This window comes from Malurus melanocephalus, unplaced genomic scaffold, assembly GCF_030028575.1.
Source record: "Malurus melanocephalus ecotype Western Australia unplaced genomic scaffold, MMel_1.1 scaffold_1162, whole genome shotgun sequence".
NCBI lineage: Eukaryota > Metazoa > Chordata > Aves > Passeriformes > Maluridae > Malurus > Malurus melanocephalus.
In genome coordinates, this window is record NW_026624394.1 from 9,590 (window position 1) to 24,661 (window position 15,072).

At 62.5% G+C, this 15,072-nt stretch overlaps 1 protein-coding gene across 1 annotated transcript in view; it reads right to left on the bottom strand.

The window, feature by feature from the left end:
- Positions 1-829: 829 nt before the first annotated feature.
- Positions 830-15,072, bottom strand: part of LOC130586450 (metabotropic glutamate receptor 6-like) — a 16,370-nt gene continuing 2,127 nt past the window's right edge. The window contains exons 2-9 of the mRNA XM_057387243.1: positions 14,975-15,069; positions 14,324-14,478; positions 13,869-14,027; positions 12,692-12,889; positions 12,136-12,272; positions 11,109-11,652; positions 1,495-1,886; positions 830-1,006 (exon numbers count right to left, since the gene is read on the bottom strand). Of these exons, the coding sequence (XP_057243226.1) occupies positions 857-1,006; positions 1,495-1,886; positions 11,109-11,652; positions 12,136-12,272; positions 12,692-12,889; positions 13,869-14,027; positions 14,324-14,478; positions 14,975-15,069 (1,830 nt within the window). The 3' untranslated portion in view covers positions 830-856. The remainder of the gene's footprint in view (positions 1,007-1,494; positions 1,887-11,108; positions 11,653-12,135; positions 12,273-12,691; positions 12,890-13,868; positions 14,028-14,323; positions 14,479-14,974; positions 15,070-15,072) is intronic.

The following is a 15,072-nucleotide window of genomic DNA, read 5'->3' on the forward strand; positions in this document are numbered from 1 at the left end:
GAGACCCTTTGGACACTGAAAGTGGAACCAGGGTACCCCCAGAGTGGGGGTGTGAGGCTGCTGTCCCCCCCCGAGGGGGCCCCCTCTGTCCCAGTGAGTTATTTGGGGGTGTCCCAGGGGGTTTGGGTGGTTTGGGGGTTGTTTGGGGGGGCCTGTGGGGCAGGTTTAAGGATCCAGGGGTAAACTGAGAGTTCCTGGAGGTGGGTTGGGGTCCAGGGGGGTCATCTGGCAGTCCCTGAGGACAATTTGGGGGGGGTCTCAGGGACACTGGGAGGTCCTGGGGGTGGTTTTGGGGTCCTGGGGGGCACCCGGGGGTCTCTGAGAGCAATTTGGGAGGGGTCCCTGGAACAATGGGAGGTGTCTGAGGCTTTAGGATTCCTGGGGACAGCTGTGGGGGCTCAGGGATCGTTTTAAGATTCTTGGTGGGTTTGGGGGGGCTCTCAAGGGGGCTCTCAGGAGCACATGGGGGTTCCTATGGGTGACCCCCCCCAAACCCCCTTTTCCCCCACAGCTGCCCCCAGACCCCCCTACTCTGACCCGATGGCTGGAGCTGCTGGTGAGGCCTCACCAGCCCGACCTCGAGGGGTCCCTGGCATCCAAATCCTGCTGAAAATGGGGGATCCCCTTCCCCCAATAACCCCCTCCACCCCAAAAACCCTCTGCAACCACAATAAACCCCCTCCCCCCAAAACCTTGCTCTACCCCCATAATAAACCCACTATAACCTCCATCCTCCAGCTCCATCTCACCCCAAAAAAGGCGTTTCTGGGGGGTTGCGGGAGCAGCTTTATCGTGGGGAGGGGGCACTGGGGGTCGGGGGTTTGGGGGTGCTGGGGGTCCCCCAATCCGGGGGTCCCTACGGGGGAGGGTCGGCACCGCGCCGCTTGGGCTGATTGCGCTCGGGGTGCAGCAGGATCACGTAGACCTTGGGCGCGTAGAGGAGCCCGAGTGGCACTGAGGCCGAGAGGCTCATGGACACCGTCAGCGTGGCCGTCTGCACGTGCACCTGCACCCCAAAAACGGCACCCATTAATCCCTCTGATCCCAAAAAACGGGGCACCCCAAATGCCACTGACCACCAGGTATCCAAAACCAACCATTCTCCCAAAACCTCCACCCTGAGAGGTTTATGGACACTTGTCAGCGTAGCCATCTGCACGTGCACCTGCATCCCGAAAATGGGGACCCCAGATCCCAACCAGAGATCCCAGAACCACCCCGAGGGAACCCAAGAGCCCCAGGGATCCCCCAAATGTCTTCTGGGGACCCCAAAGCCACCCTTAGGGAACCCAAGAGCCTCCAGGGACCCCCCAAGTGCCCCATCGACTCACTCCAAAACCCCTCAGGGACCCCCAAATCCCCATCCTCACCCTCTCTGCCAACTGGGTGGCATCAAAGGTGAGCCACATCACGCAGGTGCCGTGTGCCTTAGGGACCCCAAACCCCCTCAGGGACCCCAAACCCCCTCAAGGACCCCCAAATCCCCCTCCTCACCCTCTCTGCCGACTGGGCAGCGCCGAAGAAGATGGGCCCGAAGGCCAGCCACACCACGCACGTGGTGTACATGGCGAAGCCGATGGGCTTGGCCTCGTTGAAGGTCTCGGGCACGCCGCGCGCTTTGACGGCGTACACGGTGCAGGTGAGCATCAGCAGCAGGGCGTAGGCCAGGCAGGCCAGCGTGGCTCCCTCGGCCATGTCGCAGCGCAGAACCCCCCGCGCCGCCTCGGGGTCGGGGGTCCGGCCCATCTCGTAGTCGATGAGGGCGTGGGGTGGCCGGACCAGCAGCCAYGTGGCGGCGGCCACCAACTGCAGCCCGCTGAGCGTGAAGGTGATGACCAACTGCGAGGTGGGGCTGATGAACCGCGGCGGCGTCACCGAGCGCTTCCCTGCGGGAATGGGGAGCGCGTTATGGGGCGCGTTATGGGGGGGGGAACGACATCCTCCCCATAGCCTGACCTCACCCCATAGCCCTCAGCCGGATCTGGCGAGCCCCTTCCTGGAGCCCCCCAGGGCTCCTGGAGCATCTGTAACTCATCTGCCTCAGGGACAGGGAGTACGCATATGGGGAGGTGTGACCCTGTCCCATGTCCTGTATCTCCTGCTCCTCACCCCAGGCTACCACCCACCCGTGGCCCTCACCCAGCCCCTCACCCCATCTTCCCACTCCCCTGTGCCCCCCACCCTGTCCTCCAGCTGCCCCATGCCACTCACTCTGCTCAAAGATGTGGCAAATGCAGTTGGTCTCAGTGACCAGCACGGCACAGGTGAGACCCCAGCCCCTCCCCCGTGTCCCCCCATGTCACTCCTGCACCCCTCAACCTGTTCAAAGATGTGGCAAATGCCGTTGGTCTCAGTGACCAGCACGGCACAGGTGAGACCCCAGCCCCTCCCCCGTGTCCCCCCATGTCACTCCTGCACCCCTCAACCTGTTCAAAGATGTGGCAAATGCCGTTGGTCTCAGTGACCAGCACGGCACAGGTGAGACCCCAGCCCCTCCCCCGTGTCCCCCCATGTCACTCCTGCACCCCTCAACCTGTTCAAAGATGTGGCAAATGCCGTTGGTCTCAGTGACCAGCACGGCACAGGTGAGACCCCAGCCCCTCCCCCGTGTCCCCCCATGTCACTCCTGCACCCCTCAACCTGTTCAAAGATGTGGCAAATGCCGTTGGTCTCAGTGACCAGCACGGCACAGGTGAGACCCCAGCCCCTCCCCCGTGTCCCCCCATGTCACTCCTGCACCCCTCAACCTGTTCAAAGATGTGGCAAATGCCGTTGGTCTCAGTGACCAGCACGGCACAGGTGAGACCCCAGCCCCTCCCCCGTGTCCCCCCATGTCACTCCTGCACCCCTCAACCTGTTCAAAGATGTGGCAAATGCCGTTGGTCTCAGTGACCAGCACGGCACAGGTGAGACCCCAGCCCCTCCCCCGTGTCCCCCCATGTCACTCCTGCACCCCTCAACCTGTTCAAAGATGTGGCAAATGCCGTTGGTCTCAGTGACCAGCACGGCACAGGTGAGACCCCAGCCCCTCCCCCGTGTCCCCCCATGTCACTCCTGCACCCCTCAACCTGTTCAAAGATGTGGCAAATGCCGTTGGTCTCAGTGACCAGCACGGCACAGGTGAGACCCCAGCCCCTCCCCCGTGTCCCCCCATGTCACTCCTGCACCCCTCAACCTGTTCAAAGATGTGGCAAATGCCGTTGGTCTCAGTGACCAGCACGGCACAGGTGAGACCCCAGCCCCTCCCCCGTGTCCCCCCATGTCACTCCTGCACCCCTCAACCTGTTCAAAGATGTGGCAAATGCCGTTGGTCTCAGTGACCAGCACGGCACAGGTGAGACCCCAGCCCCTCCCCCGTGTCCCCCCATGTCACTCCTGCACCCCTCAACCTGTTCAAAGATGTGGCAAATGCCGTTGGTCTCAGTGACCAGCACGGCACAGGTGAGACCCCAGCCCCTCCCCCGTGTCCCCCCATGTCACTCCTGCACCCCTCAACCTGTTCAAAGATGTGGCAAATGCCGTTGGTCTCAGTGACCAGCACGGCACAGGTGAGACCCCAGCCCCTCCCCCGTGTCCCCCCATGTCACTCCTGCACCCCTCAACCTGTTCAAAGATGTGGCAAATGCCGTTGGTCTCAGTGACCAGCACGGCACAGGTGAGACCCCAGCCCCTCCCCCGTGTCCCCCCATGTCACTCCTGCACCCCTCAACCTGTTCAAAGATGTGGCAAATGCCGTTGGTCTCAGTGACCAGCACGGCACAGGTGAGACCCCAGCCCCTCCCCCGTGTCCCCCCATGTCACTCCTGCACCCCTCAACCTGTTCAAAGATGTGGCAAATGCCGTTGGTCTCAGTGACCAGCACGGCACAGGTGAGACCCCAGCCCCTCCCCCGTGTCCCCCCATGTCACTCCTGCACCCCTCAACCTGTTCAAAGATGTGGCAAATGCCGTTGGTCTCAGTGACCAGCACGGCACAGGTGAGACCCCAGCCCCTCCCCCGTGTCCCCCCATGTCACTCCTGCACCCCTCAACCTGTTCAAAGATGTGGCAAATGCCGTTGGTCTCAGTGACCAGCACGGCACAGGTGAGACCCCAGCCCCTCCCCCGTGTCCCCCCATGTCACTCCTGCACCCCTCAACCTGTTCAAAGATGTGGCAAATGCCGTTGGTCTCAGTGACCAGCACGGCACAGGTGAGACCCCAGCCCCTCCCCCGTGTCCCCCCATGTCACTCCTGCACCCCTCAACCTGTTCAAAGATGTGGCAAATGCCGTTGGTCTCAGTGACCAGCACGGCACAGGTGAGACCCCAGCCCCTCCCCCGTGTCCCCCCATGTCACTCCTGCACCCCTCAACCTGTTCAAAGATGTGGCAAATGCCGTTGGTCTCAGTGACCAGCACGGCACAGGTGAGACCCCAGCCCCTCCCCCGTGTCCCCCCATGTCACTCCTGCACCCCTCAACCTGTTCAAAGATGTGGCAAATGCCGTTGGTCTCAGTGACCAGCACGGCACAGGTGAGACCCCAGCCCCTCCCCCGTGTCCCCCCATGTCACTCCTGCACCCCTCAACCTGTTCAAAGATGTGGCAAATGCCGTTGGTCTCAGTGACCAGCACGGCACAGGTGAGACCCCAGCCCCTCCCCCGTGTCCCCCCATGTCACTCCTGCACCCCTCAACCTGTTCAAAGATGTGGCAAATGCCGTTGGTCTCAGTGACCAGCACGGCACAGGTGAGACCCCAGCCCCTCCCCCGTGTCCCCCCATGTCACTCCTGCACCCCTCAACCTGTTCAAAGATGTGGCAAATGCCGTTGGTCTCAGTGACCAGCACGGCACAGGTGAGACCCCAGCCCCTCCCCCGTGTCCCCCCATGTCACTCCTGCACCCCTCAACCTGTTCAAAGATGTGGCAAATGCCGTTGGTCTCAGTGACCAGCACGGCACAGGTGAGACCCCAGCCCCTCCCCCGTGTCCCCCCATGTCACTCCTGCACCCCTCAACCTGTTCAAAGATGTGGCAAATGCCGTTGGTCTCAGTGACCAGCACGGCACAGGTGAGACCCCAGCCCCTCCCCCGTGTCCCCCCATGTCACTCCTGCACCCCTCAACCTGTTCAAAGATGTGGCAAATGCCGTTGGTCTCAGTGACCAGCACGGCACAGGTGAGACCCCAGCCCCTCCCCCGTGTCCCCCCATGTCACTCCTGCACCCCTCAACCTGTTCAAAGATGTGGCAAATGCCGTTGGTCTCAGTGACCAGCACGGCACAGGTGAGACCCCAGCCCCTCCCCCGTGTCCCCCCATGTCACTCCTGCACCCCTCAACCTGTTCAAAGATGTGGCAAATGCCGTTGGTCTCAGTGACCAGCACGGCACAGGTGAGACCCCAGCCCCTCCCCCGTGTCCCCCCATGTCACTCCTGCACCCCTCAACCTGTTCAAAGATGTGGCAAATGCCGTTGGTCTCAGTGACCAGCACGGCACAGGTGAGACCCCAGCCCCTCCCCCGTGTCCCCCCATGTCACTCCTGCACCCCTCAACCTGTTCAAAGATGTGGCAAATGCCGTTGGTCTCAGTGACCAGCACGGCACAGGTGAGACCCCAGCCCCTCCCCCGTGTCCCCCCATGTCACTCCTGCACCCCTCAACCTGTTCAAAGATGTGGCAAATGCCGTTGGTCTCAGTGACCAGCACGGCACAGGTGAGACCCCAGCCCCTCCCCCGTGTCCCCCCATGTCACTCCTGCACCCCTCAACCTGTTCAAAGATGTGGCAAATGCCGTTGGTCTCAGTGACCAGCACGGCACAGGTGAGACCCCAGCCCCTCCCCCGTGTCCCCCCATGTCACTCCTGCACCCCTCAACCTGTTCAAAGATGTGGCAAATGCCGTTGGTCTCAGTGACCAGCACGGCACAGGTGAGACCCCAGCCCCTCCCCCGTGTCCCCCCATGTCACTCCTGCACCCCTCAACCTGTTCAAAGATGTGGCAAATGCCGTTGGTCTCAGTGACCAGCACGGCACAGGTGAGACCCCAGCCCCTCCCCCGTGTCCCCCCATGTCACTCCTGCACCCCTCAACCTGTTCAAAGATGTGGCAAATGCCGTTGGTCTCAGTGACCAGCACGGCACAGGTGAGACCCCAGCCCCTCCCCCGTGTCCCCCCATGTCACTCCTGCACCCCTCAACCTGTTCAAAGATGTGGCAAATGCCGTTGGTCTCAGTGACCAGCACGGCACAGGTGAGACCCCAGCCCCTCCCCCGTGTCCCCCCATGTCACTCCTGCACCCCTCAACCTGTTCAAAGATGTGGCAAATGCCGTTGGTCTCAGTGACCAGCACGGCACAGGTGAGACCCCAGCCCCTCCCCCGTGTCCCCCCATGTCACTCCTGCACCCCTCAACCTGTTCAAAGATGTGGCAAATGCCGTTGGTCTCAGTGACCAGCACGGCACAGGTGAGACCCCAGCCCCTCCCCCGTGTCCCCCCATGTCACTCCTGCACCCCTCAACCTGTTCAAAGATGTGGCAAATGCCGTTGGTCTCAGTGACCAGCACGGCACAGGTGAGACCCCAGCCCCTCCCCCGTGTCCCCCCATGTCACTCCTGCACCCCTCAACCTGTTCAAAGATGTGGCAAATGCCGTTGGTCTCAGTGACCAGCACGGCACAGGTGAGACCCCAGCCCCTCCCCCGTGTCCCCCCATGTCACTCCTGCACCCCTCAACCTGTTCAAAGATGTGGCAAATGCCGTTGGTCTCAGTGACCAGCACGGCACAGGTGAGACCCCAGCCCCTCCCCCGTGTCCCCCCATGTCACTCCTGCACCCCTCAACCTGTTCAAAGATGTGGCAAATGCCGTTGGTCTCAGTGACCAGCACGGCACAGGTGAGACCCCAGCCCCTCCCCCGTGTCCCCCCATGTCACTCCTGCACCCCTCAACCTGTTCAAAGATGTGGCAAATGCCGTTGGTCTCAGTGACCAGCACGGCACAGGTGAGACCCCAGCCCCTCCCCCGTGTCCCCCCATGTCACTCCTGCACCCCTCAACCTGTTCAAAGATGTGGCAAATGCCGTTGGTCTCAGTGACCAGCACGGCACAGGTGAGACCCCAGCCCCTCCCCCGTGTCCCCCCATGTCACTCCTGCACCCCTCAACCTGTTCAAAGATGTGGCAAATGCCGTTGGTCTCAGTGACCAGCACGGCACAGGTGAGACCCCAGCCCCTCCCCCGTGTCCCCCCATGTCACTCCTGCACCCCTCAACCTGTTCAAAGATGTGGCAAATGCCGTTGGTCTCAGTGACCAGCACGGCACAGGTGAGACCCCAGCCCCTCCCCCGTGTCCCCCCATGTCACTCCTGCACCCCTCAACCTGTTCAAAGATGTGGCAAATGCCGTTGGTCTCAGTGACCAGCACGGCACAGGTGAGACCCCAGCCCCTCCCCCGTGTCCCCCCATGTCACTCCTGCACCCCTCAACCTGTTCAAAGATGTGGCAAATGCCGTTGGTCTCAGTGACCAGCACGGCACAGGTGAGACCCCAGCCCCTCCCCCGTGTCCCCCCATGTCACTCCTGCACCCCTCAACCTGTTCAAAGATGTGGCAAATGCCGTTGGTCTCAGTGACCAGCACGGCACAGGTGAGACCCCAGCCCCTCCCCCGTGTCCCCCCATGTCACTCCTGCACCCCTCAACCTGTTCAAAGATGTGGCAAATGCCGTTGGTCTCAGTGACCAGCACGGCACAGGTGAGACCCCAGCCCCTCCCCCGTGTCCCCCCATGTCACTCCTGCACCCCTCAACCTGTTCAAAGATGTGGCAAATGCCGTTGGTCTCAGTGACCAGCACGGCACAGGTGAGACCCCAGCCCCTCCCCCGTGTCCCCCCATGTCACTCCTGCACCCCTCAACCTGTTCAAAGATGTGGCAAATGCCGTTGGTCTCAGTGACCAGCACGGCACAGGTGAGACCCCAGCCCCTCCCCCGTGTCCCCCCATGTCACTCCTGCACCCCTCAACCTGTTCAAAGATGTGGCAAATGCCGTTGGTCTCAGTGACCAGCACGGCACAGGTGAGACCCCAGCCCCTCCCCCGTGTCCCCCCATGTCACTCCTGCACCCCTCAACCTGTTCAAAGATGTGGCAAATGCCGTTGGTCTCAGTGACCAGCACGGCACAGGTGAGACCCCAGCCCCTCCCCCGTGTCCCCCCATGTCACTCCTGCACCCCTCAACCTGTTCAAAGATGTGGCAAATGCCGTTGGTCTCAGTGACCAGCACGGCACAGGTGAGACCCCAGCCCCTCCCCCGTGTCCCCCCATGTCACTCCTGCACCCCTCAACCTGTTCAAAGATGTGGCAAATGCCGTTGGTCTCAGTGACCAGCACGGCACAGGTGAGACCCCAGCCCCTCCCCCGTGTCCCCCCATGTCACTCCTGCACCCCTCAACCTGTTCAAAGATGTGGCAAATGCCGTTGGTCTCAGTGACCAGCACGGCACAGGTGAGACCCCAGCCCCTCCCCCGTGTCCCCCCATGTCACTCCTGCACCCCTCAACCTGTTCAAAGATGTGGCAAATGCCGTTGGTCTCAGTGACCAGCACGGCACAGGTGAGACCCCAGCCCCTCCCCCGTGTCCCCCCATGTCACTCCTGCACCCCTCAACCTGTTCAAAGATGTGGCAAATGCCGTTGGTCTCAGTGACCAGCACGGCACAGGTGAGACCCCAGCCCCTCCCCCGTGTCCCCCCATGTCACTCCTGCACCCCTCAACCTGTTCAAAGATGTGGCAAATGCCGTTGGTCTCAGTGACCAGCACGGCACAGGTGAGACCCCAGCCCCTCCCCCGTGTCCCCCCATGTCACTCCTGCACCCCTCAACCTGTTCAAAGATGTGGCAAATGCCGTTGGTCTCAGTGACCAGCACGGCACAGGTGAGACCCCAGCCCCTCCCCCGTGTCCCCCCATGTCACTCCTGCACCCCTCAACCTGTTCAAAGATGTGGCAAATGCCGTTGGTCTCAGTGACCAGCACGGCACAGGTGAGACCCCAGCCCCTCCCCCGTGTCCCCCCATGTCACTCCTGCACCCCTCAACCTGTTCAAAGATGTGGCAAATGCCGTTGGTCTCAGTGACCAGCACGGCACAGGTGAGACCCCAGCCCCTCCCCCGTGTCCCCCCATGTCACTCCTGCACCCCTCAACCTGTTCAAAGATGTGGCAAATGCCGTTGGTCTCAGTGACCAGCACGGCACAGGTGAGACCCCAGCCCCTCCCCCGTGTCCCCCCATGTCACTCCTGCACCCCTCAACCTGTTCAAAGATGTGGCAAATGCCGTTGGTCTCAGTGACCAGCACGGCACAGGTGAGACCCCAGCCCCTCCCCCGTGTCCCCCCATGTCACTCCTGCACCCCTCAACCTGTTCAAAGATGTGGCAAATGCCGTTGGTCTCAGTGACCAGCACGGCACAGGTGAGACCCCAGCCCCTCCCCCGTGTCCCCCCATGTCACTCCTGCACCCCTCAACCTGTTCAAAGATGTGGCAAATGCCGTTGGTCTCAGTGACCAGCACGGCACAGGTGAGACCCCAGCCCCTCCCCCGTGTCCCCCCATGTCACTCCTGCACCCCTCAACCTGTTCAAAGATGTGGCAAATGCCGTTGGTCTCAGTGACCAGCACGGCACAGGTGAGACCCCAGCCCCTCCCCCGTGTCCCCCCATGTCACTCCTGCACCCCTCAACCTGTTCAAAGATGTGGCAAATGCCGTTGGTCTCAGTGACCAGCACGGCACAGGTGAGACCCCAGCCCCTCCCCCGTGTCCCCCCATGTCACTCCTGCACCCCTCAACCTGTTCAAAGATGTGGCAAATGCCGTTGGTCTCAGTGACCAGCACGGCACAGGTGAGACCCCAGCCCCTCCCCCGTGTCCCCCCATGTCACTCCTGCACCCCTCAACCTGTTCAAAGATGTGGCAAATGCCGTTGGTCTCAGTGACCAGCACGGCACAGGTGAGACCCCAGCCCCTCCCCCGTGTCCCCCCATGTCACTCCTGCACCCCTCAACCTGTTCAAAGATGTGGCAAATGCCGTTGGTCTCAGTGACCAGCACGGCACAGGTGAGACCCCAGCCCCTCCCCCGTGTCCCCCCATGTCACTCCTGCACCCCTCAACCTGTTCAAAGATGTGGCAAATGCCGTTGGTCTCAGTGACCAGCACGGCACAGGTGAGACCCCAGCCCCTCCCCCGTGTCCCCCCATGTCACTCCTGCACCCCTCAACCTGTTCAAAGATGTGGCAAATGCCGTTGGTCTCAGTGACCAGCACGGCACAGGTGAGACCCCAGCCCCTCCCCCGTGTCCCCCCATGTCACTCCTGCACCCCTCAACCTGTTCAAAGATGTGGCAAATGCCGTTGGTCTCAGTGACCAGCACGGCACAGGTGAGACCCCAGCCCCTCCCCCGTGTCCCCCCATGTCACTCCTGCACCCCTCAACCTGTTCAAAGATGTGGCAAATGCCGTTGGTCTCAGTGACCAGCACGGCACAGGTGAGACCCCAGCCCCTCCCCCGTGTCCCCCCATGTCACTCCTGCACCCCTCAACCTGTTCAAAGATGTGGCAAATGCCGTTGGTCTCAGTGACCAGCACGGCACAGGTGAGACCCCAGCCCCTCCCCCGTGTCCCCCCATGTCACTCCTGCACCCCTCAACCTGTTCAAAGATGTGGCAAATGCCGTTGGTCTCAGTGACCAGCACGGCACAGGTGAGACCCCAGCCCCTCCCCCGTGTCCCCCCATGTCACTCCTGCACCCCTCAACCTGTTCAAAGATGTGGCAAATGCCGTTGGTCTCAGTGACCAGCACGGCACAGGTGAGACCCCAGCCCCTCCCCCGTGTCCCCCCATGTCACTCCTGCACCCCTCAACCTGTTCAAAGATGTGGCAAATGCCGTTGGTCTCAGTGACCAGCACGGCACAGGTGAGACCCCAGCCCCTCCCCCGTGTCCCCCCATGTCACTCCTGCACCCCTCAACCTGTTCAAAGATGTGGCAAATGCCGTTGGTCTCAGTGACCAGCATAGCACAGGTGAGAACCCCGCTGCAGCCCCTCCCCTTGTCCCCCTGTGCCACTCCCCCAGCTCCCCCATGCCCCTCACCCTGCTCGAAGATGCGGTAGATGCGGTTGGTCTTGGTCAGCAGCGCGGCGTAGGTGAGGCTCATGCCCATCCCCAGGAAGAGGCGCCGCAGGGCACAGACGCCCACGCCGGGCTCGGCCACCATGAGGAAGGTGATGGCGTAGACCAGCGCGATGCCGGCCAGCAGCACGTAGCTCAGCTCTCGCCCCGACGCTTTGACGATGGGCGTCTCGTGGTGCTTCACGAAGGTGGCCAGCACGAAGGCAGTGGCCATAAGCCCCAGTGTGGCCAGCGCCAGCGGCACGGCGGCGCACGGGTGGCCCCAGCTGAGGCGCAGCACGGGCGTGGGGCGGCAGGCGGTGCGGTTGGGCGTGGGGCGCAGGTGCGGGGCGCAGGGCAGGCAGGTCAGCGGGTCGGCGCGGTAGCGGTAGCCCCCGCACAGCTCGCAGTGCCAGCAGCACGGAACCCCCTTCACCGGCTTCTTGCGCTCGCCGGGGCCGCACGGCAGGCTGCACACCGAGGGCGGGGGCGAGGACGAGTTCCCCCCCCAGGCCATGGCGTCCTCCTGGGGATGAGGACAGTGTTGGCACCTCAAATTCCCCCCATGGACACCCTAAACACCCCATGGACCCCCAGTTTCTGTTCCACCCCTTTACTGGGCAAGCTGCACACTGAGGGAGGGGGGGACGAGGAGTTCACCCCCAGGCCATGGCATCCTCCCGGTCGGGGGGGACACAGTGAGGGATCATCCCATGGACACCCCAAACACCCATGAACACCACAAACCCCTTATGGAAAACTCAAACACCTCCCATGGACACCTCATGTATCCTAAGTCCCCCACAGACACCCCAAAAACCCCAGGGACACCCCAGAGACACTCCATGAACACCCACCCAGTGCACCCAGTTACCACTGGGATCCCCCCAACTGACCATGGGGGTCCTGGACCCAAGGGGGTCACCTGGGAGGGTCTGGAGGGGTTAGAGGGTCCCAGGCTCATGGGGGGGGGGGGCACCTGGGGGGGGTCAGGGGGTCCCACACCCACCTGCAGGTGCAGCCCCTGCACCCACTGCCCCACAGCCCGGTAGGCCCCGCTGCCGTTGCCCCCCTGGAACTGGAAGATGTCGTAGCGCCCGGGCGCGTCCCCGTTCTCATTGAAGGACACCGGTGTCCCCGCGCTGCCTGTGTGCCAATATGACCAGCATGAACCAGTAAGGACTGGTATAAACCAGTATGGACCAGTAAAAACCAGTGAGAGCCGGTTAACACCCCCTGCCACCCTGCGGGAAGGAGTAGCGACTCCCCAGCCTGATGTGCCCCCACTATGGGGCAAACCAGTGCTCCCAGTGTGGCCTCCCAGTTCATGCCAGTAAGGCCCCAGGGCCCCACAGTGCCCTCCCAGTGTCCCCCAGTATATCCCAGTCCCTCCCAGTATGTCCCAGTATGGTCTCTAGTGCTCCTAGCTCCCTCTCAGCGCCCTCCCAATATATCCCAGTGCCCCCCTGGTATATCCTAGTGCCCCCCCAGTATATCCCAGTGTCCTCAGCCCTGTCCCAATGCCCCTCCAGTATATCCCAGCAGACCCCCAGCACCCCCAGTACCATTGAAGGCCACCCTGCGGATGTGGGTGAGCAGGCGGCGGCCGTCGGGGGGGTCCATGTGGGCACAGAGCCCCCCACCCGGGCAGGCCTCCCCCAGCAGCGAGTGCAGCCCGTGTGCCATGGCCAGCACGGCATCGATGACGAACTGCACCTTCCCCTCCTGCTCGTAGGGCGAGTCCCGCCCGATGCGCTCCCGTCCTGCAAGGTCAAATACAGCCCATGGACACCCCAAATACACCCCATGGACACCCCAAATATACCCCATGGACACCCCAAATATACCCCATGGGTACCCCAAACCCGCCATGGGCACCCCAAACCCCCCATGCCACATTGAACTGCACCTTCCCCTCCTGCTCGTAGGGCGAGTCCCGCCCGATGCGCTCCCGTCCTGCGGGGTCAAATACACCCCATGGACACCCCAAATATACCCCATGGACACCCCAAATACACCCCATGGACACCCTAAACGTGCCATGGGCACCCCAAACCCCCCATGGCCAGCATGGCGTCAATGACCAACTGCACCTTCCCCTCCTGCTCGTAGGGCGAGTCCCGCCCAATGCGCTCCCGTCCTGCGGGGCCAAATACAGCCCATGGACACCCCAAATATACCCCATGGGCACCCCAAACCCACCATGGGCATCCCAGACCTGCCATGGGCACCCCAAACCCCCAATGGCCAGCACGGTGTCGAACTGCACCTTCCCCTCCTGCTCATAGGGTAAGTCCTGCCCGATGTACTCCCATCTTGCAGGGCTGAGTGGGAAACAGGATCCCAAATACACCCCATGGGCATCCTGAACCTGCCATGGGCACCCCAAACCTGCCATGGGCACTCTGAACCCCTCATGTGCATCACAGCCTGGCATGGAAACCGTAAAGCTTCCTTGGGCACCCCAAACCCTTTATAGACAACACAAACTCCCATCACAGACACCCCAAACTCTCTATGGACACCCTTAACTCGCCATGGATGCCCCAAACCTGTCATGAACAACGTCAACACCTCACATGGACAACACAAACCCCTCATGGACACCCCACAAAGGGGTCAGGAGGTGTCTCATAAATCAGGGGTACCCTGGCGGTTGCCATGGGGTGGGCGGGGGGTGCCCTAGGGTGCCCTGGGGGTCGCTGTGGGGCACAGGGTCCCACCATGGGGGGCAGGGGGTACCTGTGCACTTGCGCACGGGGGTGCCCGCGCCCCCCGGGGCCTCGCCGTCGCTCCCGCTGTGGGGCAGGCGGCAGTTGAAATCGTCCTCCCAGAACTCGTGGAACCACAGGTTGCGGCGGTTGTTCTCCAGTGAGCGTGACGTGAAATACTCGTCAAAGCCTGGGGGGTATGGGGGGTCAGCGGGGGTCCCAAAGGATCAGCGGGGAGCCCACAGGGTCACAGATGTCCCACAGAGTCCCACAGCCCCATCAGGAGTCCCCCAGAGCTCCCCAAAGCCACCCCAAACCTCCTAGAGCCCTCTAAGGTCTCCCAAGGCTCCCCAAAACTCCCCAGCTGCCCCCCAGACTCACCAGGCACCAAGGCCTGCTTGGGCAGGATGGTGATGGCCCTGTTGGGAGCCCCCAAAGCCCCCCAAATTCTCCCCAAAGCTCCCCCAGGTTCCCCCCTGGACTCACCGGGCACTGAGGCTCGTTTGGGCAGGATGGTGATGGCCCCATCCGCCGCGTCCTCCAGGCCCTGCACCGGTGCCATCTTGGCGCCCCAGCTGTCCGAGCCCACCCATGAGAAATGGCCCGAGAGGTTGGCCAGGGTGGCGGCCTCCAGCACCCTCCTGTGGGGACAGTAGCGCTGGGGGGACTGGGCCAAACTGGGAGGGGCTGGGGGAGACTGGAAATGGCTGGCGGGATGACTGAAGTGGACCATGGGGCACTGGGAAGTGATTGAGAGGAGCTGGGGSAAACTGGGATGGGACTGGGGGAGACTGGAGATAGCTGGAGGGTGACTGGGATGGACTCAGGGGCACTGGGAGGTTATTGGGAGGACTGGCACAAACTGGGATGGGCTGGAATGGGTTGCGGGGCTACTGGGATGGACTATGAAGGACTGGGAGCCTAAAAACAGGGACTGGGAGGCTACTGGGTTGGACTGGGGAGCTACTGTGAGGGCTGGAATAGACTGTGTGGAGCTGGGATGAGCTCCAGAGGACTGGGAGCACTGGGAGGGGACTGGGAAGCTGCTGTGTGTGACTGGGGTAATCTGGGTCAGGGCTGGTGTGTACTGGTGCGCACTGGTGTGTACTGGGGTGTACTGGTGCACACTGGTCTCACCGGATGTCATCCTCGTTGGCGAAGAGCACGACCCCACGTGCCGTCGATGTCTCCATCAGGCGCCCGATGACCTTGGCGAACTCGCCCGGCTTGGGCTC